This window comes from Nycticebus coucang, chromosome 22 (genome assembly GCF_027406575.1).
Source record: "Nycticebus coucang isolate mNycCou1 chromosome 22, mNycCou1.pri, whole genome shotgun sequence".
In the NCBI taxonomy this organism is placed as follows: domain Eukaryota; kingdom Metazoa; phylum Chordata; class Mammalia; order Primates; family Lorisidae; genus Nycticebus; species Nycticebus coucang.
In genome coordinates, this window is record NC_069801.1 from 16,244,627 (window position 1) to 16,267,429 (window position 22,803).

A 22,803-nucleotide genomic window follows, 5' to 3' on the forward strand; every position below is an offset into this window, starting at 1 on the left:
CCATCCATGCCGCCAACCCTTCCTAGGGGGTGTTATCATCCCTATTTTACAAGGGAGGAAACTGAGGTGCAGAGGTGAAGTATCTCAGCCCAGGGCTCCAGGCTAGTGCAGGCAGAGTCCCTGATGAGATCCAGCTACTTGGCCTTCTGTGGTGCCTCTTGCCCACCTCACTCTCTAGGCCCAGAGGCTCAGGGTCAGCTGGGCATTAGCTGTGGCCACACTTGGGCCCCTGTCCTGGCAGACCCACCTGGGAGGAGCTCCTGTAAGACAGGGATCCTCTGTGGGGCCCCTTGTGTAAGGGATTCAGGTTGGGCAGAGGTGTGGCTGGGTGACTTTGAGATCTGTTCCAAAATAATCTTAAATCTGTTAGCCCCATCATGGCCTCAGAGTGCCCTTCCCAGTTTCCCCAGCCCTCACGGGAACCCTGGGGTGTCAGGCCTGGCTGCACTCACCTTCCTCACATTTTATCCCCGAGCGGCCCAGGTGGCAGCGGCAGGTGTAGCCTCGACCATCTGGCCGGTTCACACAGGTGGCGTCGGGCCCACAGGCCTCTGTGGGGCACAGAAGCCAGTGAGGAGGACACTGAGATGGCTCAGGAGGGGTGGGGTGCTGATGCCAAGACCTTGCCCATTGTTCACTAGAGGCCTTGGCTAGAAGGGACATCTTGGGGCAGGGCTGAGAGGAGGGCATAGGTCAGGGCCCAGGTAGAGCCTCAGAGGCCAGAAAGGAGACAGTGGAGGGGGGGTGTGTGAATGAATGACAATGTGTGTCTGTAGTGTTCTTGAAATGCTGTGTCTGGAGGACAGTGGGGGGTGAGGAGGACCCAGGTGGCAGGCCACAGCAGGGGAGGGAGGGAGGGGGGTGGATGGTGGTGCAGGGACTGCGGCATGTAGCAAATACTTGGCTCCCAGTATTGGAGGAGGGAAGCCAGCAGATGGGGTGATTAGTGTCTGGGAGGACTGGGAGGGATGTGGGTTGGAGGAGCGGTCTGTAATGTACCCCAGCACCCCAGGAGTTGAGGTGTGGGTGGACACGAAGGAGCAGCAAAAGCCAGAGGCCAGCACCAGGGGTGACAGTGATGGGGGACATACCTGGATGGCAGTGCAGCGCCTGTGAGTGCTCACAGCGGCTTCCCGTGAAGCCGGCCGGGCAGACGCACACGTAGCTGCTGCTCTCCGAGTCATGGCATCGGCCCCCATTCTGCAAAGCAGCCCCCCAGAAGTGAGGCCGAGAACACTCAGGCCTCCCTGTTTCTCCGGGGCCCAGCCGGACCTGGGGCAGTGGTCCGGGGCAGCTGGGTGGTGTGTGCGTGTGTGGGAGTCACCTGGCAGGGCCGGTCCCGACATGTGGGGCAGTGAGAGATTCCATGTGCCGTGAGGTTGAGGTCGTGGAAGACGATCTCCTCGCCCTGGATGCGCAGCTCGCGGACACAGCCTAGGGTGGGCAGGTGGGGTGAGTGAGGGGCAGGGTGCTAGGCCCAACCCTGCAGTGCCTTCCCAGGCTCCTGAGAGCTTTGCCCGCCAACAAGGTGAGGCGTGTCCTGGCTGGAAGTCTGGGGTGGGGCACACCTATGAAGCCGCTGCTCAGCCCCGCCTTGGGGATGGCACTGTAGTCAGGGTAGCCACCCAGGTAGAGCTCCTCATTCAGGTCCAGGCCCTGGAACTTGCCCTGGGGAGCGGGGAAATCAGGAATGGTGACAGAGGCTAGGCAGGGGTGGGATGGGGCGGGGGATGGTAGACAGGTCGGGTCTCACCTGGGAGGTCCCGTTGACTGGGGCCAGGGAGCCCACAATCAGGGAGCCCTGGGTGAGGCTGCGCAGGAGGGTCACAGTGTGGAACTGGCCCAGGGCCAGCGGTGTGGGGTGACGGATAGTGGCCATGCCAGAGCCTGCGTCGAACCTGCTCCATGGGGTGGGCCCAGACAGGAGAGAGCCAATATGGGGTTTGTAAGGAGGACTGGGGCCAGCTGGGCAGAGGAGCACCAGAGGAGGGATGTCATCACCTCCTGAGTGATGGCGCAGGGATGCCCCAATTCCTGTCCCTGCCTTACCTTCCCCCCACGACCTCCCTCTGCACTTGGTTCTGTCCATGGCTGGGTCTTCTCTCCCCACATCCTTTCCCTGGGAACTTTTTCAGAGTACCCATGGGGCTTCCACTGACCCCGGGCTCCAGGGCCCTGTGACCTAGCACCTGGCCTCAGGTTCCTGAGTACTCTTCATCTGAGATCACCTTAATTCTTTCTTGTTGGCTTATTTTTCCAACAAGGGCTAGAATTTGATCTGTTTTGTTTATGCCTGTATCAGTACCTGGCACAGAGTAAGTGTTCAGCTAATAACTATTGAAGGAAGGAAGGAATGAAGTAATCTGGCCTGCAGCATTCAGAGGGAGGGAGGAAGTCTGAGGCTGCTCCCTGTGCCCTGACTGGCACACATTGTCCCTCCTCTAGCAGATCAGGTGGTCACCAAGGGAGACGACCACAGCTCCTCCTCCCTCCAGGGTCTCCTCTGTATAACGCTGCCCAGGCAGTATGGCCTGTGCCTTTACAGGGGGAGGCTGAGGGTCTCACCGGAACTCGGGCCTCCCACCCACGAGGCCGAAGGAGATGAAGTCAGGCTGCCTGTTGGCCAGGTTGGCAGGGGTCCCGGGGATCCGCTTCTGCCCGTTGTACAGTAGCATCCCTGGGGGTACAGCTGTGTGAGGGGCTGTCCGGCCCTGGGCTCCCACCCCCACCCTAGGAGCGAGCCACACTCTTCAGCCTGTCCAGGCTCAGCAGCTGTCCCTCCCGCTGCCGCACCTCACACAGCTGGGCCTCTCACTGCCTCAGCCGGGGCCTGAACAGAAGGGCCTGGCTGTGAATGGGCTTCACATGCATGGGGGGCCTCCTCCCTCAAGGGGGGGCAGGCAGAGACTCACCTGAGTAGAGGAGGAGGCCTGGACAGTGAGAGTCAGAGACCCGAAGAGATGAGAGAGAAAGAGGAGGAAGTGGTGAGATGCGGGAGGAAAAGGAGGGAAGAAGAAGGAGCAGAGATGAGTGAGGAAGGTGGGAGGGGAGACGGAGACATCACAGAGGCGGGGATGGAGGAGCAGAAGCATAAGAAAGGGCCTGGGGGCTTCTGGACAGAGAAGGCCAAGTGAGTGGGCAGGGCTGGCGTGTGGCCAGGGTTCATGCCAGAATGTCAGTTACTCCACGAGATCCCCCACCCCGGCAGGCGCCCCCAATCCAACTCTCCTGCTCACCATCAGCTGAGTCGGGCCGGAAGGTAATCTTAATCTCAAACTTCCTGTAGGCGTCCTTGATGGTGGGTAGCGGCAGGAAGGAGTGGGGTGTCTGGGTGAAGTAGGGCACCACCCGCTCTGCCAGCAGAGAGCACAGCTGGAGATGACGCCTGCCAGGGATGGGGCAGAGAACTCCAGTTCTCGGGGTGTGGGAGGTTGTCTCACCTGGCACGTGTAGATGGGCAAAGGCTTTGACCTTGCCCTGGCGGTTAGTGGCGGTGCAGACATAGGTGCCTGCGTCCTGGGGACGGACCGAGGGCAGCATCAGCATGTTGTTCTCCAGGCGGCTGTCAGGTGGCAGGTCGCCTTCCAGCTGCAAACACACCAGCACTGATGACTCGTGGTAGCCCCTGACTCTTGACCCACACCTCCATGGGGCCTTACCCCCACTTCTGCCTCAGGCCCCCACCCTTCAAACACTGAGCACATTTGCTCTTTGCCAAGCCTGTGCCAGGTCCTGGGGATGCTGACATGGCTTGATCCTAGTCCTGGCCCCCTAGGCAGTTGGTCCTCTGCCCAGCATTTACCTTGCTCCATGTGATGTCAGGAGTAGGGTAGCCCGAGGCCATGCAGGGAAAGACAGCTGCAGAACCAGCTGGCACACGGACCTCTGGGGGCATGGAGATCTGGGGCAAGGCTGAGAGGTGGGGAAGAGACACAGGCCACCAACATGATGACAGCTGCCATCTTTGTGCCCAGCCTGTGCCCTGACTCATTTAATCCTCATACTACCTTTTGAAGGGAGATACTACATCCTGTTTTACAGATGGAGAAATTGTAGCTTAGAGGGGAGAAGAGGCTGCTCACTCCTGGTGGCACAGATGGCGGAGGCAGGGTTTAGGGACAGGTCTATTTGACTCTGCAGCCCTAAGACCTCTTCGGCACACCCTTTGGGGACTGAGAAGGAGGTACTAGGGCAGTATGGGTGAGTAGGTTTGGGGGCAAGTCATAGGCTTGGGGTAAAAAGAAATTGCCTTAAAGCAAACACAGTATTTGTGCCTGCCCTGCGTCTACTGTCCTTCAGTTACTCTATTACGTCTGCTTTGTGTGTATCAGACTGGGCTGCAGGTCTCCCCCATCAGTGCAGGCACTCTGTAGGGGAGGACTATGTTTCTTGTTCCCTCTTGATGTCCCATGGAATAGCTCCTTCCCTGTAAGTTCTAGCCTGCCCTGGGGCACACTCATTTTTTATCTCCTGGTGGTACCACCACTTGTAATGAAACTTGCCCATTAAATACATACACTAGAAAATCCCCCAAGAGAGTGGAAAGGAAAAAGAAAGCAGGCAGGTGGGAGAAGCCCCTGCCTCCATCTGCAGCCCCCCAGCCAAGGTCCCTGCTGGCCTTCACCTTGAACGAGCAGCAGCACGTGGGACTGGGTAGTGCCGGCAGCATTGGTGGCTGTGCAGCGGTACTGTCCTGCGTCAGCCAGCTCCACGTGGGCGATTCTGACGATGCCTCCACTCTGCACAATGCCGGGCCGCAGGTGCCCTCCAACTTTGCTCCATGTCACCTGAGGCTTGGGGTCACCCAGTGCCAGGCACTCGAACTCCACAGCGTGGCCAACCACCACAGTCTGCACAGAGGTCCGGATGTTGATGAGCACCGAGGGCAGGGCTGGGAAGGAGGGAGGTAGAGGGCTAGTGAGATCAGCCATTGCAGGCCTGGCCCAAGGGAGGCTACAGGCTGCCTAGGAAAAGGTGAGTTCTGGTGCCCTAAGCATTGATCCATTTCATCATTCACTTTTCATCCATCACACACGAACACACTTGCTCGTGTACTGTTTTGCCTATACAATTTACTCACCCATGGGTCCACTTATTCATTTTTTTTTTTTTTTTGAGAGACAGGGTCTTCCTATGTTGCCCAGGCTAGAATACAGTGGCTAGTCACAGGTGTGATCATAGCACACTGTGACCTCAAGCTCCTGGGCTCAGGCGATCCTCCTGCCTTGGCCTCCCAAGTAGCTGGGACCACAGGTGTTTGCCACAGTGCTCGGCTCACACTGATTTATTCTTCATTGGTTTGTGGAATGAGCATTTACTCATTCCACCCATCTCCTTCCCTCCCTAATGATATTCTACAAGCCTTCTTACTCTATGCTAGATACACACAAAGTAAAATGGAATAATTCCCTTTATTCTTACACATCTGGGGGACTTCCTGGGGAACATGGTCTGAGTCCAGCATTCCTCTCCCTTTTCATCTTGTCCCCTGCTCTCAGGATAGGACCGAAGCCACCTCCTACCTTGGACAACCAGCTGGGCTCTGGCCTGAGCCTGTCCCCAGGGTCCATGGGCCTGGCAAACATATGTCCCTTGGCAGCTCTGGTCTAAGTTCTGGATTCTATAATGAAAAAAATAAGACATCGGAGAGTGAAAACAATTGAGAGAATGCTTTGCTATCGTGTGGTATTTAAAAGCTGACATAGATCGGCACACAATGTCAACTTCTAGTCTTCCAAAAACCACACAAGGCAGGTAGTCTGGGGGATGGTGGGGGGCACCACACCTACAAAGACCTTATGGTCTAGAGTGAGCTCAAGATTGCACTGTCATAAGTAGCAGAGCTGAGATCCAGGGTCATTTGTGTATATCTGACCCCAGAGCCTGTTCTCTTTTCCTTCCAATAATAATATAAATGTGGGCTGCTGTTTACTAAGGGCTTGGGGTCACCCAGTGCCAGGCACTCGAACTCCACAGCGTGGCCAACCACCACAGTCTGCACAGAGGTCCGGATGTTGATGAGCACCGAGGGCAGGGCTGGGAGCACCAAGCACTGTGCAAGTGCTTCAGATCTCATTTACCCTTATGTAACCCATCATACAGGTGAGAAAACTGAGGCTCAGACAGGTAAAGTGACTTGCCCAAGGACACTGCTTCATGTTGAGCCCGTAGAGCAGGTATTTTAACTCAGCCTCAATGTGAGCCTCAGGCTGTGCTACCCAAGTCCAGTCCTGCCCCTGCTCTACTCACCGGAGCACCCCATCCTGCACACTGTGGCCAAGAGGCAGCTGACCCCCTTCCTTGAACCAACGGAGCTGGGTGCCCGGGTCACTGGGCACAGCACAGTGGAACTCAACACTGGCCCCAATGCTCTTGGTCTCCAGCTGAGGTGTGACCTGCACGGTAGGCGTGGATCCTGCTGGGATGGGGGTGGCAGGGAGAGAGCCGGAGGGGCCTGCAGGGACATATAGAAGGTTCTGCAGGTATGTGTGTATGGGATGTCCCTCATGCCATCCCTGGAGACCCAGGAAACCCCCATCTCAACATTCAAGTGACTTTCTTCTCCTGGTCACCTCTCTAGCCAGGGAAAAAAGACCTTTCAGTGGCAGATTCATTTATCTGCTCACTCGCGCAGTCACTCAGCCAACACGGTGGAAGGCCTGTGTAGGGCCGGCCTAGGTTCCAGAGCTTCTGGCTTTTGGGTGCAGAGGGAAGTCCATAATGAGAACAGAGGTGCTCAGACATTTTAAGGAAGGACAGCTGTAGTCTAAAATAAGGAATCCAGGAACCTGGCCATGGGGAAGACACCTACACGTGCAGGGGAGGGTGGGGGTGGGCCTGGACACATGTCATTCCTATTTGCTAAATGCCCATTACGAGCCCCAGGATTGACACATGTACCTTTCTAACACAGCCTATGTGGTCAGTATCATTCCCACCATTTATAGGTGAAGAAACTGAGGCTCAAAAAGGTTAAATGACTTGGCCAAGGTTGCAAGGCTAGCAAGTGACCAAGCTGGGCTTTGAACTCAGGTCTGACTCCAGAGTCCAGGCTCTTGACCAGTGGGCTATGAGTTTTGTGGCTCATCTGGCTTTTATCATTGACGTAGGAGACCATGGAGATGTTGGATGTTCTGGGGTCCCACTGAAGGCCTGGGCATGTTGGGGTGGGCACTGCCTGTCATTTGTTTATTCATTTTTGTCCCTGTCAAGCTTTACCCAGCCTGTTGCAGGCCCAGGCCCTATCCTGTGTGTCCTCATTGTCTGGCAGGTGATGTAGGCTGCTGTTAATGTAAACATAATCACTTCTTCTGGCAGTGAAAGGAGGGAAGCAGCCATGAGAGCCAGAAGAGCTGAGAACTCAGCAATCGAGGGTCTTCCTGGCCTTGGAGAACATGAGGGAGGAGGGTCCTCCAGGTGGGGCGAGGGAGGAAGGACTTCGTACCCCATGTGTGGGTCTCAGATACCCGTGGCTAGGTCATTGAAGGGCCTGGAGGAAAACTGACCCCCTTCCACCCACCCTGAGCTTACCTTGGACCAGCAGCTGGGCAAAGGCCTCTGCCAAGCCCACCTTGTTGGTGACTTGGCAGCGGTAGCGGCCTGAGTCCTCAGGGGCCACAGACGCAAAACGCAGCAGCTCGTTCCTGGCGGTCGCCCTCCCAGGAAGGCTGCCACCCACACGGCTCCACTGGAAGGTGAGCGGGGGTGTCCCGTGAGCCAGGCATTGGAGCTGCACTGTCTCCCCTGCCTGCACTGACGCATGCTCTGGAACTGTGGTGGCGTACGGTGGGCCTGGGCAGGAGGGACACAGAAGTCAAGCATGGCAGCAGGCAGTTGGATAAAGGACCAAGGAAGCCAGATGGTGAGCCCAGATGATGGGGGTGAAGAGAGAGAAGGTGCCAGGAAGGGTTGGATACTGGTTATCAGGCAAGGGTCCCTGAGATATATACGGGCCTCTGGATGGGTTTCTGTCCATAGTGGAACCTGGTGGGGTGGCTCAGGCCTCTACACGGTGCACAGTGGGAGGCCCCAAAAGAGGAAGTGAGTATCTTACTCTCCACATGCAGGACGACAGTGGCCTCAGAGTGCCCAGCAGGGCTGGTGGCATTGCAGATGTACTGGCCCGAGTCCTGCTGGGCTACCCTCGGGATGATCAGTGTGTCGCCTTCCAGCTTGTGCTGCCAGGGCAGTGGAGAGCGCAGCTTGGACCAGTGGATGGTGGGCATGGGGCTGCCTGCGGAAGAGAGTGGAAGATGATAGAAGTCGCTGGGCTGCCCCAGGGGATAGCTGAGGGTGGTATTCATTGGTGGGGAAGGGATCTGGGTGATTCTGCCCCTCCATGGGGGCCACTAAAGGGACACCTCGGTTATCACTGGGAGATGCTGTCAGTAAAGCCCACCCCTGCTCCGTATCCTTGGGCATGACATCATCTCCAAGTCTCACACGTCTATAAATCAGGCCCCGGGGCACACCTGTGGCTGAGCAGCGCAGGGTGGCCGTGTGCCCAGCCTCGACAGTCAGCTCGGTTTCTTCCACCTGGGCCTGGGGAGCCCCTGGGGCCGCAGTGCCTGTGTCCACGATCACTTCCACCCGCTTCTGCGCTGTGCCCAGTGCATTCTGAGCAAGGCACACGTAGGTGCCTGCATCTGATGGCTCAGCTGATGAAATCTGGGAGAAAGCAAGGGAGGTGGTCATGTGTTTACCAAGTGGGAATGCTGACATTGGCCCTGGCTGTGGCTTGGTTTTCTCTCTTTTCTGTACCCCTTCCTTGATTTTCAGCTCTCCCATCTGGCTGCTTGAGGGCTCTCACCTCATGACACCCCGAGTCCATTCATCCACATGACCATCACCCCATCTATCCCTCCACCCATTCTTTTTCCGTTCTTCCCTCTCACCTTCCCATCTACACCCATCTTACACCCACCCCATCTCTCCTTTCCTCTCTCCATCACTCAGCTGCCCTTCCACCACGCACCTGCTCAAGGCTGGGCTCTGGACTGGGCCTCAGACCCAGAGGCCAAACAGCCCCGGCCTCACCTGTAGCACTGTGCGGCTGTCCACATGCCCGTACATCCGCTGCTCCAGCTTGACAGGAGTGCCAATGCGGGTCCAACGGGCAGAGGAGCGGGGCTCACCAGCACTAACACACTCCAGGGTGACGGCCTTTCCCACCTTCACCCGCACGGGGCCCTCCGGGAGCACGGACACAGTAGGGGGTCCTATCCGGAGGAATGATAAGCGTTAACACATGTGTAGGGCTGGCCCGGTGTACCACCATGACTCCAGCTCACTAACTGCGGGGTGGGCACCAGTGGCCCCCCCTGCTCTGAGATGGAAACTGAGGCTCAGAGAGGGAAAATGTCCAAAAGGAAGTCAGTGGTGGAGGCAGGATTTCATCCTTGAGGATCTGAGCTGAGAATCAGGAGGGCAGCAGACCCCCTGGGGTGGATGTTCCCCCCCCACCACCACTCACCATGCACACTGAGGTTCACGACACTCTGGGCTACACCGTAGGCATTGGAGGCCACGCAGCGGTAGGTGCCATGGTTGCTGGGCCGGGTGCCCACAATGGTGATGATGGAGCCGTTGGGGCTGATGTGGACATTGTCTGTGGGGTTGGATCAGGGAGAGAAGGCGGGGTGAGGGAGAGTGACCTGGTCCTTCTCTTGTCTTGGTGCTGCCAGCTGATGCCCCACTGACCCCTCCAGCCTAGGTGCGTCTAGCTCACGGAGTCACAGATGGCAGAAGATAAAAAAGTCCTTGAAGGCTGGGCATGGTGGGTCCCACCTGTAATCCTAATACTCTGGGAGGTCAAGGCAGGAGAATCCCTTGAGCATAGGCGTTCAAGACCAGCCAGAGCAAGAGTGAGACCCCATCTCTACTAAAAATAGAAAAATTAGCTGCTTGTCATGGTGAGTGCCTATAGTCCCAGTTACTTGGGAGGCTGAGGCAAGAGGATTTCTTGAGCCTAGGAGTTTGAGGTTGCTGTGAGCTATGATGCCACAGCACCCTACCAAGGACATCAAAGTGAGACTCTGTCTCGAAAAAAACAAAGTCCCTGGAGACTCCTGGGTCAAGGTCCCTCACCATATGGATGTAGACACTGAGGGCCCCAAAGGGAAGGGCCTTCCCCAGGGTCATACAGTGGATGCAGTGTGTCCCTGGCCTTCTGCCCCACCCGTGCACACCGTGGCCATCACCCTTCCTCTAGTCTGCCTGGCTCACCCTCCAGCTCCTGGTTCCGGGTCTTCCACTCGAGGGTGATGGGGGCTGCCCCCTCATGAATGAGGCACTTGAAGCTGGCGTCCTGGCCCTGCCGCACGATGCTGCTGGGCGGGTCGATGGAGATGACAGGGCTCCTGAGGCCTAGGGTGACAGGGAAGGGAGCTGGGCTCAGCAGAGGGCCTGCTTAGCTGTCATCCCTCCTCCCTTGCCGTGACATCTGCCACACTCACGGTAGGAGGACCCTTCACTGGGTATAACGGTGACTATGAAGGAGGCCTCCTGCTGAGGGCCTGAGCCACCGGCCACACGGCACACGTACTCTCCCGAGTCAGCCGGGGAGACATGGTGGAGCCGCAGCTGGGAGCCATGGGTCTGTCGAAGTGAGGAGGGGCAGCTGTCAGGCCAAAGCCCCAGGACAAGGGCAGTCCCCAAGTTCTCCCCTGGGACTGGGGCACTCAGGGCTCCAGCTTGGGCCTGGGTAGAAGTCCAACCCACTCACTTTATAGTAGGGAAACTGAGCCTCCAGAAATGGCTCAGCAGCAGAGCCAGGAGAGAAACCCAGTCTTTCAACTCCCAGGCTGGTGACCTATTCCCCCCAAAGTATTTTATCCCCTGTGGTCCCCAAGTAGCTGGAGTTGGTTGAAGATTTGGGTGCAGGTGGCAGGTTGAATCCTTGCCCGTCCTGGAGTCCTCCCCATCCTGGCCACTTACCTGGTGCTGAGCCGGCAGGCTGCCTCCACGCTTGTACCACGTGACCTGGACGTGGGCCTGCCCGGGCACCACGCAGTTCAGATCCAGGGTCTGCCCTTCAGCCACATGTGAGGAGGTGGCCTCGATGCGGACAGGCTGGGCCAGTCCTGGGGCTGTGGGCAGAGGGGGTGGGTGAGAGAGGCCAGGCTCCTGGGGATGAAGGCAGGGACTGAAGGTGTGACACTGAGGCCCATTGGTCCTCCTGGAGGCACACCAGTTTGACAGCAGGCTGTGCTGCATTCACCTAAGGGGGGTCTCCTTTCCCTGGGGACTAAGGTGTCGTCATGAGACCCAGGTCTGGTTGAAGGGAGGGACCCAAGAGCTACCAGGGACTAGAAACACAGAAATAGCTAGTTAGGTGTTGGCCATAGCCAGATTTGGGAACACCTAGGTTGGCTTGATCCTCAGCTGTAGAAAACCCCATCCCCAGGACAAGAACACTGGCATCACCTGCTGCTCCTTGTTACTCACCAGGAACGGGGCCTGGGCTGGAGGCTTCAATTGTGACTAGGACAGATGCCTCCTGAGTGCCTGAGCTTCCAGTCACCTGGCATGAGTACTCGCCAGAGTCAGCCGGGGACACTTGGTTCAGCCTCAGCAGGGTGCCGTGGACCTGACCAGGATGGGGGCGACAGTGGGGAGAATAAGCTGGTCAAGGCCTTCAGATGTACAAAGCCTCTGGTACCTCAGGACTGTCATCTGCAAAGGCAACCTCCTCTAACATTAGTGTGGAGTACATATTTATTATGGTATTTTCTCTGGTAGGAGGAAGTCAAGTGTCCTGAGTAAGAGGTGTCCTTTTCTGTTTTGCACCGAGGTGCTGTGGAGATGTGGAGGGTGCATCCTGCTTCCTCCAACCCTCTTACCTGGTGCCGGGTGGGGAGGCTGCCCCCGCGCCTGTGCCACATGACCTGGGCATGGGGCTGCCCAGGCACAATGCAGTTCAGATCCAGGGTCTGCCCTTCGGCCACTCGAGAGGAGGAGGTCTCGATGCGGATGGGTGTGGCTCCACCAGGGACTGGGCACAGGGAGAGGAAAGTGAACTGAGACTCCTACTGTGGTGCCCTCAGCCCCTCTGTGGGTATCCAGATGTTCAGACCAGAGGCCACCTGGGAGTGGCTTTTTTCCTTTCCCATTCTAGAGGCTCAGAGCGGCCGGGCTCACCAAGGGTAAAGGAGGTGCTTCACTGCCCTGGCCCCATTCTGAGGCAGTGGACCCACCATCTCTTTCTCTTCCCCTGTCCCAGCACTACTGGGGGCAGGGCTTGGTGACAGACACCTCCACCCAGGTCAGTGATGTTTGCCAAACTCAATAGTGTGTGGCTAAAAACCCAAACTCGGACTAGGTGGCCTGGGTTCAAATCCTAGCTCTGTCACTTCTTAGTTGTGTGACCTTTAGGAAGTTACTTCACCTTTCTGTGTCTCAGTTTCCCCATTTGTAAAATGGAGAGAACAATTATACCTACCTTCAAGGGCAGCTGGGAAGATGAAATGAATTGATACATTCATTTCATGAATGAACTTAACATAGCCCAGCCCCCAGGATTGCCAGATGACTCAGCAATCGTGTGCTAGCGTGATTTCTGCTGCAGTGTGCGGCCTCCTGTGCTACTGACCATAGCATGTTTTCCTTTCAATTGATTCACTTTAAAAACCCTTAGGTATTTAGTCCCATTATAGGCAATGATTTCCATGAAATAAGGACAGGTCTGATGTGTTGTGTTTTCCCCCCAATATACCGCTACTACTAGTGAAGATGTTTATTGAGGAGCACAATGTAAAATCACCATCCAATACCCCCAGAGGTGCAGCTCCGGGCTTCAGGGAACTCACTGAATGGTTTCTGTAACGAGATAGCAGAGGACAAGGTCTCTACTACCCACTTCACAATGGGGACAGTGACACACAAAGAGGTGAAGGCCTGTGAAACATCTCTGAGCATGGACAGAAGAGCTGGGACTCAAGCTGCAGATGCCAGACTCCAAAGCCTGTGCTCCCAGAGGGGCAGGAACCACCCCAAGTGACTTGGCATTTTGGTCCAGGGACCATGGGGGTGGCAGAGGGTGAAACCTGGGGTTAGAAAAGCAGTTGTCTCCAAGGGCCAAAAAGTATTTCCTTCCCCCAGCTCTGCCTCTGGTCCATCCTCCTCTGGCCTCCCAGACCCACTGCAAGGACCCTTACCAGGCACGTGGACAGAGCTTGAGCCAGAGGCCTGAATGGTGACCAGGACCGAGGCCTCTAGGGGGCCAGAGCTGCCCACTACATGGCATACATACTCGCCCGAGTCGGCCGGGGACACCTGGTACAGCCGTAGCCGTGACCCATGGGCCTGGACAGGGACAGGGCAGAGGAACAGAGTAAGGTGCCAATCTGGAATCTTTGAAGACCCGGGGCCAGTGTCTAATCCAGGGTCCTCAAACTTTTTAAACAGGGGGCCAGTTCACTGTCCCTCAGACTATTGGAGGGCCGGACTATAGTTTAAAAAAAAAAGTATGAACAAATTCCTATGCACACTGCACATATCTTATTTTGAAGTAAAAAAACAAAACTGGAACAAATATAATCACACCGCCGCATGTGGCCCGTGGACTGTAGTTTGAGGACCCCTGGTAATCTTTGACCCGGGCAGGCCCCTTATCTCACGAGGGCTCACAAGCTAGGCAGGGTCCCCACATCCAGAGACCCTCCCACCATTTCCAGCAGCCACATACCTGATGGTGACTGGGGAGGCTACCCCCACGCTTGTGCCACGTGACCTGGGCATGGGCCTGCCCGGGCACCACACAGTTCAGATCCAGGGTCTGCCCTTCAGCCACCTGTGATGACGATGACTCAATTCTGATGGGCATGGTACTGCCAGAGACTGGGGCACAGAAGCAGCAAGTCAGGGCTCAGCCATTGTCATATTTGGGGACTGGGTTGGGGGGACATTCAGCCACGGAAACCTATCCCCTAGGGCAGTGGTTCTCAACCTTCCTAATGCTGTGACCCTTTAATACAGTTCCTGTGGGTTGTAACCCACAGGTTGAGAACCGCTGCCCTAGGGTAACAAGAGTTAACACATATTAAACTCTTATAGTGTGCTGGGCATTTTTCTTCTTCCTTTTTTTTTTTTTTTTTTGAGACAGAGTCTCAAGCTGTTGCCCTGGGTAGAGTGCCATGGCGTCATAGCTCACAGCAACCTCCAACTCCTAGGCTCAAGTGATCTTCTTGCCTCAGTTTTTCTATTTTAGTAGAGACAGGGGTCTCGCTTTTGCTCAGGCTGGTCTCGAACTCCTGAGCTCAAGCAATCTGCCTGCCTCAGCCTCCCAGAGTGCTAGGATTACAGGCAGGAGCCACCACGCCCGGCCTGCTGGGTATTATTCTAAGCACTTTATACATACTAACTCAATCCTCACAAAATTCATAAACTTCCTTTGATGATAGAAATGTTCTTTTATCTGCATTGGCTAAGAAGTGGCCACTAGACACGTGTGGATAATGAGCACTTGAAATGTTAGAAATAGAATTTTAAAATTTATTTAATTTTCATTGCCACAAATGCCTCATGGCCACTGCATTGGGAGTGTAGCTCTGTGGGGGCAGAAGGATTGAGATCACTATTTCACTGTGAAGAAACTGAGGCTGGGAAGGGAAAGTAACTTTAAGGTCCTTAGTGGTGCAGGCGGGATTTGAACCCAGGCATCTTTGTGCATAGCTCTGACCCTGGCCTCCACTGGGTCTGAGGACTCTGACTCCAAAGTTCCTTCTCCCCAAGAAGCACTGTCACTGTGTTTCCTTCGGCGGACTCACCGGAGGGGGTGCTCGTGCTGGGGGACACGGAGACCACGATGGAGGTCTCCAGGGCATCGATGTTGTTGTTGGCCCGGCACACGTACTCGCCCGAGTCAGCTACAGACATCTGATGTAACCGCAAGTGGGAACCATGGACCTGGGTGGGTGGGTGGGGATGGACAGGAGAGGGAGGGCCCCAGGGTCACCAGCTGGCTCAGGCCTCCCCTGTCAGGCCTGCCAAGGCTGCCTTCTGTCTCCCCAGGATCAGCATGTGGGGGCCTCCAGGGTATGAGAAGAGCCCATGGGACTGTCCCTGCACTGCCCATCCAAGCAGATCAGGGTCCCAACCCCTATAGCTGTGGCTCCACTCTATACCTGATGTTGGGGGGGAAGACTGCCCCCACGCTTGTACCACGTGATGACAGCCTGGGGCTGTCTGGGCACCACACAGTTCAGATCCAAGGTCTGTCCTTCCACCACTGTGGGGGACGAGGACTCGATCCTGATCGGGCGGAAGATGCTGGGCCCTGGGGAAGGGGGGACAGCCCATGCAGCCAGTCAGGCAACAGTATGGCACTACGGACTACCCTGCTTCCTCCGCACCTGCTTTGCCTGGACCCCTGCCCTCTGTGCTCTCACCATGGGAGGAGCCACTGCCCTGGATGGTGACAACAAGAGAGGTCTCCTGGGAACCGGCACCATTACTGACGTGACACACGTACTCTCCTGAGTCTGCGGGAGTCACTTGAGGGATCCGTAGCCGGGAGCCCACGATCTGAAGGAAGCAGGTGTCAGTGGGTGGGGGTGACCCCACCACATCTCGGCACTGCTGCTGCCACCCCTGGACTCTGGGAGCCCTCCTGCTTTGACTGGTGCTGGGCCCCCAGCCTACCCAGTGGCTTTCCTGCTGTCCCTGGCAAGGTGTGTGGCCTGTGCCTGGGCTGGGGTGGATGGTGCCTCTGGTCTTTTGTCATCTCTCCAGAAAGCCTGCCAAGACCCTCCCCAGTGTAGACATAGCACCCTGCTGGGGCTCCTGCAGCCCACAAGCTGCCCAAACAGACAACTGTCTGATTCCAGCTGGGATCTGTGGACTCAGGCACAGGACTTGGCCTAGAGCAGTTTCTCAGGGAAATTCAGTGTGTCAGTGGGTCCACCTGAGATTAGTAAGACTAAGCTCTGCATCCTCAGCACCAGTACAGGGCCCCCCTAAGCAAGGACACCCAGTGTTTGTTGAATGACTGAATAAGCACAAGGCAAGGCTCTAAGAACCAACCCCACTTCTTGTCAGGGCCAGTGCACCCTGCCTTTGCCATCCTTGCCCACAGCTGTGCACCTGGTGTCGGCTGGGTAAGCTGCCTCCACGCTTATACCAGGTGATGGTGTGGGGGGCCTGGCTAGCAACTAGGCAGTTGAGGTCCAAGGTATGTCCATTGGCCAGGACAGCTGAGGAGGACTCGATACGGACGGGGTACACCACACTCTGGGCTGGGAGGGTGAGACAGAAGGTAGGGCATGGGAGCTGCTGAGGACAGAGTTAGCTCCTGGCAGCCCTCCATCATTGCAGGATCCCTGTGACACTCACGGTGGGAGGTGCCAACGTGCTTCTGGATGGTGACAAGGACGGAGGCTTCCTGGGTGCCCGAGCTGCTGACCACACGGCACACATACTCCCCAGAATCGGCTGGGGTCACCTGGAGCAGCCGCAGCCTTGAGCCATGGATCTGGGAGGGGCAGGTGGGAGGAGGCAGGGATCAGGGCCAGGTTCTAGGGCTCCTATTCCTTCCCTGGTCCCCCTTCTGGCCCAGTCAGCTTGAGCGTGACAAAGATCTTCCAGGAAGAACCAACTTCTCTCTTCATTTCTCCTGCCCCAGTGTCAGGACTGGGTCTAGCTGCCACCTCACCCTTAGCAGTCCTCATGCCAAGGACTGCTAAGACCCTGCACCAGGGAAAAGTTGGGCACCAGAATTTGTTGACATGGTATGGGGTGGGTGAGGTAGGCAGTGTGTGCCCATTTGATAAATGAAGACACTGAGGGTCAGGGAATCAAGTGACTGGCCTCAGGCCTCTCCATAGGCAAGTGACAGAGCAGAGTCTGAACTGAAATATGTCTGAATCCAAAGCCTCTGTTCTTTATCCCAGGGTCACAAGGTCTCCTGGGCCTTCCTTGAGCTCCCATCTCCTACCTGGTGCCGGGTAGGCAGGCTGCCCCCACGCTTGTGCCATGTGATCTGGGCATGGGGCTGCCCAGCAACGAGGCAGTTCAGATCCAGGGTTTGCCCTTCAGCCACGTGTGAGGAAGATGACTCGATCCGGACTGGGGGGGTAACCCCAAGTGCTGGGGACAAAGGGCAGAGGGTCAGTCCTTGGCCATAAGGTGGGAAGAAACAGGCTATTGGTCTCACGGCAGGTGCATGGCCCCCCACCCTGCCTTGGCTGCAGTGGGGAGATACCCCCCAGGCTGGCCCCTGAGCCTCCCCGTCCCCCAGAGCTACTCACCAGGCACAGAGCCTGCAGGCTCAATGGTGACCAGGACAGAGGCCTCCAAGGGCACAGAGCCACCCACCACTCGGCACACATACTGGCCAGAGTCGGCAGGAGACACCTGGTTTAGTCTCAGCAGGGAGCCGTGGGTCTGTCCGGGAGTTGGGGAGTGAGTCAGAGGGAGCCCTTGTGGACCCCTAACCTGTAGCCCTGCTTCCCTCTGACCCCGAGGCCTGGCCACGGGCTCCGGCTCAGCTTCCCTGCCCTGCTTGGTGGATTATGGTCCCAGGAATGGGGTAGTGAGCCAGAGGGGCCCTGGTGAGCCAGGCACACACTCATTCCACACTCCATCAATTCCAGACACATATCTCAATGCCTCTGAAACCAAGAAGCATCTAGGATAAATAATCTTGCAATTTTAAATAGAAACTTTTTTTTCCCCTCAGAGGTACATAAAATAATAGTGCATCTTGGAACCAGTGGTATCCTAAATTCTACAAAATACTACAAAATACAGTAATAACAATGGTATTATGGTAATATCAACAGTGTAAAGCACTTCTTTTTTTTTAGACAGTCTCACTCTGTCACCCTGGCTAGAGTGTCATGGCATCATAGCTCACAGCAACCTCAAACTCCTGGGTTCAAGCAATCCTCTTGTCTCAGCCTCTTGAGTAGTTGGGACTTCAGGCACTCACCATAGTGCTCAACTTATTTTTCTATTTTTAGTACAGATGGGGTCTCACTCTTGCTCAGGCTGATCTTGAACTCCTGAGCTTAAGCAATCCTCCCACCTTGGCCTCCCATAGAGCTTAGAGCACTTTCTATGAGCCTAAGCTCTGCTTCGCATGTATACTAACTTTAATCTTGAAGACAATCCTGTAAAGTAGGTACTACTGTTACCATTTTATAGTCGCTGAAACCATAGTGCAGAGAAGTTCAGTAACTTGCCCAAAGTCACAAGTTAGTAAATGCTGGAACCAAGTTTCATGGCTAGGCTGGCGGGTCCTATATCCCGGGTTCTAACCAGTGCACTATACACCTGTATGTTGGGATCTTGGGCTTCCCCTGTCTCAGAGGAGCTGCCACCACCCAGGAGACCCTTCCTCTTCATGGCCTGTCTTCCAGTTCCATACCTGGTGCTGAGCAGGGAGGCTGCCTCCACGCTTGTGCCATGTGACCTGGGCATCAGGCTGCCCAGGTACCAGGCAGTTTAGATCCAGGGTCTGGCCTTCAGCCACTTGTGAGGAGGAGGACTCAATGCGGATGGCCTGGGTGCTGCCAGGGGCTAGGGGATAGGACAGTCACTGGTCACTCCTCTGAGATAGCCCAGCCTGTCCTCTTTCTGCATCCCTGCCCACCTGGTGTCCCCACTCACGATAGGCAAAGTTGGCTCCCTGAGTCCTGGTTACTGTGACCATGATGGAGGCCTCCACACCATTGCTGGCCCGGCAAATGTACTCGCCCGCATCGGCGGGTGAGGCCTGGAAGATGTACAGGCGGGAGCCACGCACCTGGGCAGCACGGGCAGGGGCGTGAGAGAGGGGCTTTCCAGAGCCCAGTAGATGCCCCCACTGCTGCCTCCCTGGACAGAGAACGACCAGCCCCCCAGACTCCACAACTCCCATCCATGGCCGCTGCCCATGTACCTGGTGTCGTGTGGGGAGGCTGCCCCCGCGCTTGTACCATGTGACCTGGGCATGGGCCTGCCCGGCCACCACACAGCTCAGATCCAGGGTCTGCCCCTCGGCCACTGTGGAGGATGTAGACTCGATCCTGACAGGTGGGACGGGTCCTGGGGCTGAGGACAGGAGTGAGAGTAGTACATGTATGTGCCCTCAGAAGAGAGGGCAGGAGCCCTCACCCTGGAGCCCGCTGAGCCTCAGCATCCGAGGCCAGGCCCATGTTCTTAGGGCCTGGCGGCCTGAGGCTTGATGGTCTTAGCTCAGCAATGGGCTGAGCCTTGCAGAGGGAAGTAAGGAAGTGAGAGTGGTGAGGGCAATGGGGCTGGGAGAGAGGAAGATGAGGCAGGAATAGACACCAAGGCCAAAGTGATGGGGGAAGACAGCATTGACTCAGAGAAGTGGCATCTGCCTGGGTGGGGCCCTGTGGCCAACTCCCACCTGGGCCTCCTGCCCGGTGTCAGCAACAGGAGTCATTTGGACCTCACTGGAGGGCTCACTGCACCCTCAGCTTACCAAGTCACTGGGAGTCACTCACCAGGGATGGAGCCAGAGGGCTCAATGGTGACGAGGACAGAGGACTCCTGGGGCACAGAACTGCCCACCACTCGGCACACGTACTCGCCTGAGTCAGCAGGGGACACCTGGTACAGCCTCAGCAGCGAGCCATGGGTCTGTAGGCAGACAGATGGGTTAGGAGGGGCTTGGAGAGCTCCATCCAACCCTTCCAGCATGCCGGTCCTGGGGCTGCCATACCTGGTGCTGGGCGGGGAGGCTGCCCCCACGCCTGTGCCACGTAACCTGGGCATGGGCCTGCCCAGGCACCACACAGTTCAGATCCAGGGTCTGCCCTTCAGCCACATGTGAGGAGGAGGACTCGATGCGGATGGGCTGGGTGCTGCCAGAGGCTGGGGGGCACAGAGGGATTGCTCAGAGGTCTGGGTTCTTGAGATCTGACCAGGCTCTAGCTTGGGAGGGCTAACAGGTGGCCTTTCTGGGTCTGGGATCATACTCTTTTGCTCAGGATGGCTAGTGGAGTGAGCCTCCTTCCCTCCTCCACCTCTCACTGGGAGCTGGAGGCCCATTTGCTCAGTTATGACTTCTTTCTTTGTTTTGAGACCGAGTCTCACACTATTGCCCAGACTAGAGCGCCATGGCATCATCCCAGCTCACAGCAACCTCAAACTCCTGGGCTCAGTGATCCTCCTGTATCAGCCTCCTGAGTAGCTAAGACTACAGGCCTAGCTCATTTTTCTATTTTTAGTAAAAAACAGGGTCTTGCTCTTGCTTAGGCTGGTCTTGAACTCTTGAATTCAAGGGATCAGCCTGCCTCAGGCTTCCAAAACGCTTGGATTACAGGCATGAGTCACTGTGCTTGGCCTCCACCCACGACTTCTTGATGATGAACTGCTCTGGCCTGCAGGGAACGCATAGCCTTCACCACCCAGACAACAACATGTACAATGATACAATGATACAACTCCCTTCTGCAGAGTTACTGGGCTCACAAGTAGTGAGCCATCTCATTTAAACCACACCATGACCAAGCAGGTGAATAGTACTGTCCCATGTCACAGATGAGGAATGTGAGGCCCCAATAGGTAAAAACTGGTTCAAGGCTCATAAAGGGCAGAGCAGGATTTGAACCTAGGTCAGCCTGATTACCAGCCAGGGTTCAGTCTGGACTCTGCTGCTTCCTGATAAATCTGAAACGTTACCCTCATGTGGGGCCCCAGGTAAGCTCCACTAATCTGTCCTCACCTTCAGTCCTTTTATCTCCCTGAGCAGGTGGTGAAGGGTCAAAGCCTGCCTAGAATGTTCCCACTGTTCTGACGCCACTGAAGGGGCCACAGGCACCTTCTCTGGGAGGAGTGGGATGTAACCCCTGCTCAGACCTACTGGGCTCCTCACCTGGAGTTTGGGTGGGGCCCAAATGGGTGCCATGGAGGACAGAAACAGTGATGGAAGTCTCCTTGTGTCCTGATCCATTCTCCACCCGGCACACATATTCTCCAGAATCAGCTGGTGAAACCTGGGAGAGCCGCAGCCGGGAGCCATGGACCTGGACCAGGGGGCCAGAGATATGTGAGGACAGGGATGGGGTCCATAGTCACCACTCCCTCTGAGCCTTAGTGACTCATTCACCAAATCTCAGGGCTTTTGTCAGGAGCCATCCTATGCTGGGAGCTGAGGAGGGAGGGAGAGAAGGCCTGGGTCCCGCTGGAGGGGGTGTGGGGCAGGATGCAACCTCCACCAGGGCAGGGTCCCACCACCCAGCTAGTGGCCCTGCTCCCCAAGACCTCTGTCACAGGCTCAGGACCCTCCTACCTGGGCATGGGGAGGCAGTCTGCCTCCTCGCCTATACCATGTGACCTGGGCGTGGGCTGACCCTGCCACCACACAGTTGAGGTCGAGTGTCTGCCCTTCCATCACAGAAGGCGATGAGGACTCAATCCTGACTGGTGGTGAGCTGGCACCCGAGGCTGGAGAAGAGGGATCGTGAGCACATCTCAGGGGAGCCCTGGCTGGCCCCCCACTCCCACAGTGCCCAGAGGTCCCGCACCTGAGTGGACAACCACTTGAATTCGGGCCTGGGCAGTGCCTGCGGGACTGGTGGCCACACAGAGGTAGAAGCCGGCATCAGCGGTTGTGATGGCTGGGATGAGCAGCGTGGGGATGTTCGTGTGCTCAGACCGGGCCTGCCGTGTGGCGAGAAGGGTCAGCCACTCAAGAGGCAGCCTGGTAGGGCCACCAGCGAGGGGGCAGACAGGGCATAAGAGGTAGAGGCAGGCACAGAGCCAGTGTTAGCACCCCGGGGGGCACCTGGGAGGACAAAACCAGGTTCAAAGAGGATGCCTGCAGGGAGTGAAGGGAACAGAGAGGAGTTGGGAGGTGGTGGGTGGCCAGCGCTGAGACTGTCCAGGGAGCCTGTGCGCCTGGGTGGGCTGGTTCTGCTTACTTGCGGGGGAAGGCTGCCGCCTTCCTTCCTCCAGGTGATGGTGGCACTCGGCACACCTGCAGCCCTGCAGTACAGCTTCACGGTGCTGCCTTCCTGCACCTCGGTCTTCTCTGGGCTCACCTGGACCCTGGGCCCGCTGCCTCCTGTGACAGAGCCCTGTGAGAACAGTCTTCTGGGCCGCCTCCAGGCTCCCAGCCCCCACCCTCAGCCTGGCCCTCTCACCATGCACATGGAGCACAGCTCTGGCCACGTGCTGCCCAGCGCTGCTATGGGCCCGGCACAGGTACTGGGCCTGATCTGAGGGCTCAGCGGCCGGCAGGCGCAAGATGCCACCGTGGATTTGTGCCTTCTGAGGGAGCTGGCCACCAGGCCCGCCTGACAAGGAGACATGAGTTAGTACCCACCGACACGGGAGCTGCCCTGTAACTCCACAGCCTAGAGTCCTACCCCTGCCTTCCCATACCCGGAGAGCCAGGCCCAGAAGGTCACTACCGCCACAGCCTCACCTGTCCACTCGAGAGTAGGCATGGGGTTCCCTGTGGCACTGCAGCGGAACTCGGCCAGCTGCCCGGGCTGCACTGTGAGCTGTGGCGGGTGGATGGAGACCATGGGGGCAGAGGAGGTGACCGAGGCTGATGTGGGAGGAGAAAGAACATGCGTGAGGGTGGGGGGTGTCATCTGACCCATGGCAACAGTCTCCTCTCTGCTTCCAGGCTAGCCCCTTGTGGCTGTCTGTGCACATGGTAGCCAGAGGGAGCTTCAAAAACACTGATGGGGACTAGGTGCCAGCCCCATGCACTGGGGCTGGTGGGTGCGAACCTGGCCCTGGCCTGCTAAACAACAACAACAATAAATAGCCAGGCGCTGTGGCAGGTGCCTATAGTTCCAGCTACTTGGGAGGCTGAGGCAAGAGAATCACTTAAGCCCAAGAGTT

General features: G+C 56.9%; 1 protein-coding gene across 12 annotated transcripts in view; it reads right to left on the bottom strand.

Annotated features, from left to right (window-relative positions):
* HSPG2 (heparan sulfate proteoglycan 2) overlaps nt 1-22,803 on the bottom strand; it is a 102,929-nt gene that overhangs the window by 5,627 nt on the left and 74,499 nt on the right. For 9 of the 12 annotated variants that reach the window (XM_053575730.1, XM_053575727.1, XM_053575725.1 and 6 more), the window contains 43 exons: nt 22,376-22,501; nt 22,092-22,244; nt 21,870-22,012; nt 21,474-21,609; nt 21,239-21,393; nt 20,822-20,972; nt 19,667-19,818; nt 19,449-19,584; nt 18,878-19,029; nt 18,607-18,742; nt 18,365-18,516; nt 17,244-17,379; nt 16,931-17,082; nt 16,330-16,468; nt 16,081-16,232; nt 15,387-15,522; nt 15,123-15,274; nt 14,766-14,904; nt 13,685-13,836; nt 13,155-13,302; nt 11,841-11,992; nt 11,446-11,587; nt 10,936-11,087; nt 10,455-10,596; nt 10,225-10,365; nt 9,473-9,607; nt 9,037-9,218; nt 8,472-8,667; nt 8,054-8,233; nt 7,531-7,791; nt 6,250-6,454; nt 5,523-5,620; nt 4,625-4,891; nt 3,803-3,912; nt 3,441-3,588; nt 3,237-3,353; nt 2,913-2,930; nt 2,566-2,677; nt 1,754-1,898; nt 1,569-1,668; nt 1,325-1,434; nt 1,092-1,200; nt 453-551 (listed from right to left, as the gene is read on the bottom strand). In XM_053575730.1, coding sequence (XP_053431705.1) covers nt 453-551; nt 1,092-1,200; nt 1,325-1,434; nt 1,569-1,668; nt 1,754-1,898; nt 2,566-2,677; nt 2,913-2,930; nt 3,237-3,353; nt 3,441-3,588; nt 3,803-3,912; nt 4,625-4,891; nt 5,523-5,620; nt 6,250-6,454; nt 7,531-7,791; nt 8,054-8,233; nt 8,472-8,667; nt 9,037-9,218; nt 9,473-9,607; nt 10,225-10,365; nt 10,455-10,596; nt 10,936-11,087; nt 11,446-11,587; nt 11,841-11,992; nt 13,155-13,302; nt 13,685-13,836; nt 14,766-14,904; nt 15,123-15,274; nt 15,387-15,522; nt 16,081-16,232; nt 16,330-16,468; nt 16,931-17,082; nt 17,244-17,379; nt 18,365-18,516; nt 18,607-18,742; nt 18,878-19,029; nt 19,449-19,584; nt 19,667-19,818; nt 20,822-20,972; nt 21,239-21,393; nt 21,474-21,609; nt 21,870-22,012; nt 22,092-22,244; nt 22,376-22,501 — 6,219 coding nt within the window. Of the gene's footprint in view, nt 1-452; nt 552-1,091; nt 1,201-1,324; nt 1,435-1,568; nt 1,669-1,753; nt 1,899-2,565; nt 2,678-2,912; nt 2,931-3,236; nt 3,354-3,440; nt 3,589-3,802; nt 3,913-4,624; nt 4,892-5,522; nt 5,621-6,249; nt 7,385-7,530; nt 7,792-8,053; nt 8,234-8,471; nt 8,668-9,036; nt 9,219-9,472; nt 9,608-10,224; nt 10,366-10,454; nt 10,597-10,935; nt 11,088-11,445; nt 11,588-11,840; nt 11,993-13,154; nt 13,303-13,684; nt 13,837-14,765; nt 14,905-15,122; nt 15,275-15,386; nt 15,523-16,080; nt 16,233-16,329; nt 16,469-16,930; nt 17,083-17,243; nt 17,380-18,364; nt 18,517-18,606; nt 18,743-18,877; nt 19,030-19,448; nt 19,585-19,666; nt 19,819-20,821; nt 20,973-21,238; nt 21,394-21,473; nt 21,610-21,869; nt 22,013-22,091; nt 22,245-22,375; nt 22,502-22,803 lie in introns of those variants that run through there. The other 3 variants (XM_053575732.1, XM_053575722.1, XM_053575731.1) reach the window with 2 other exon arrangements.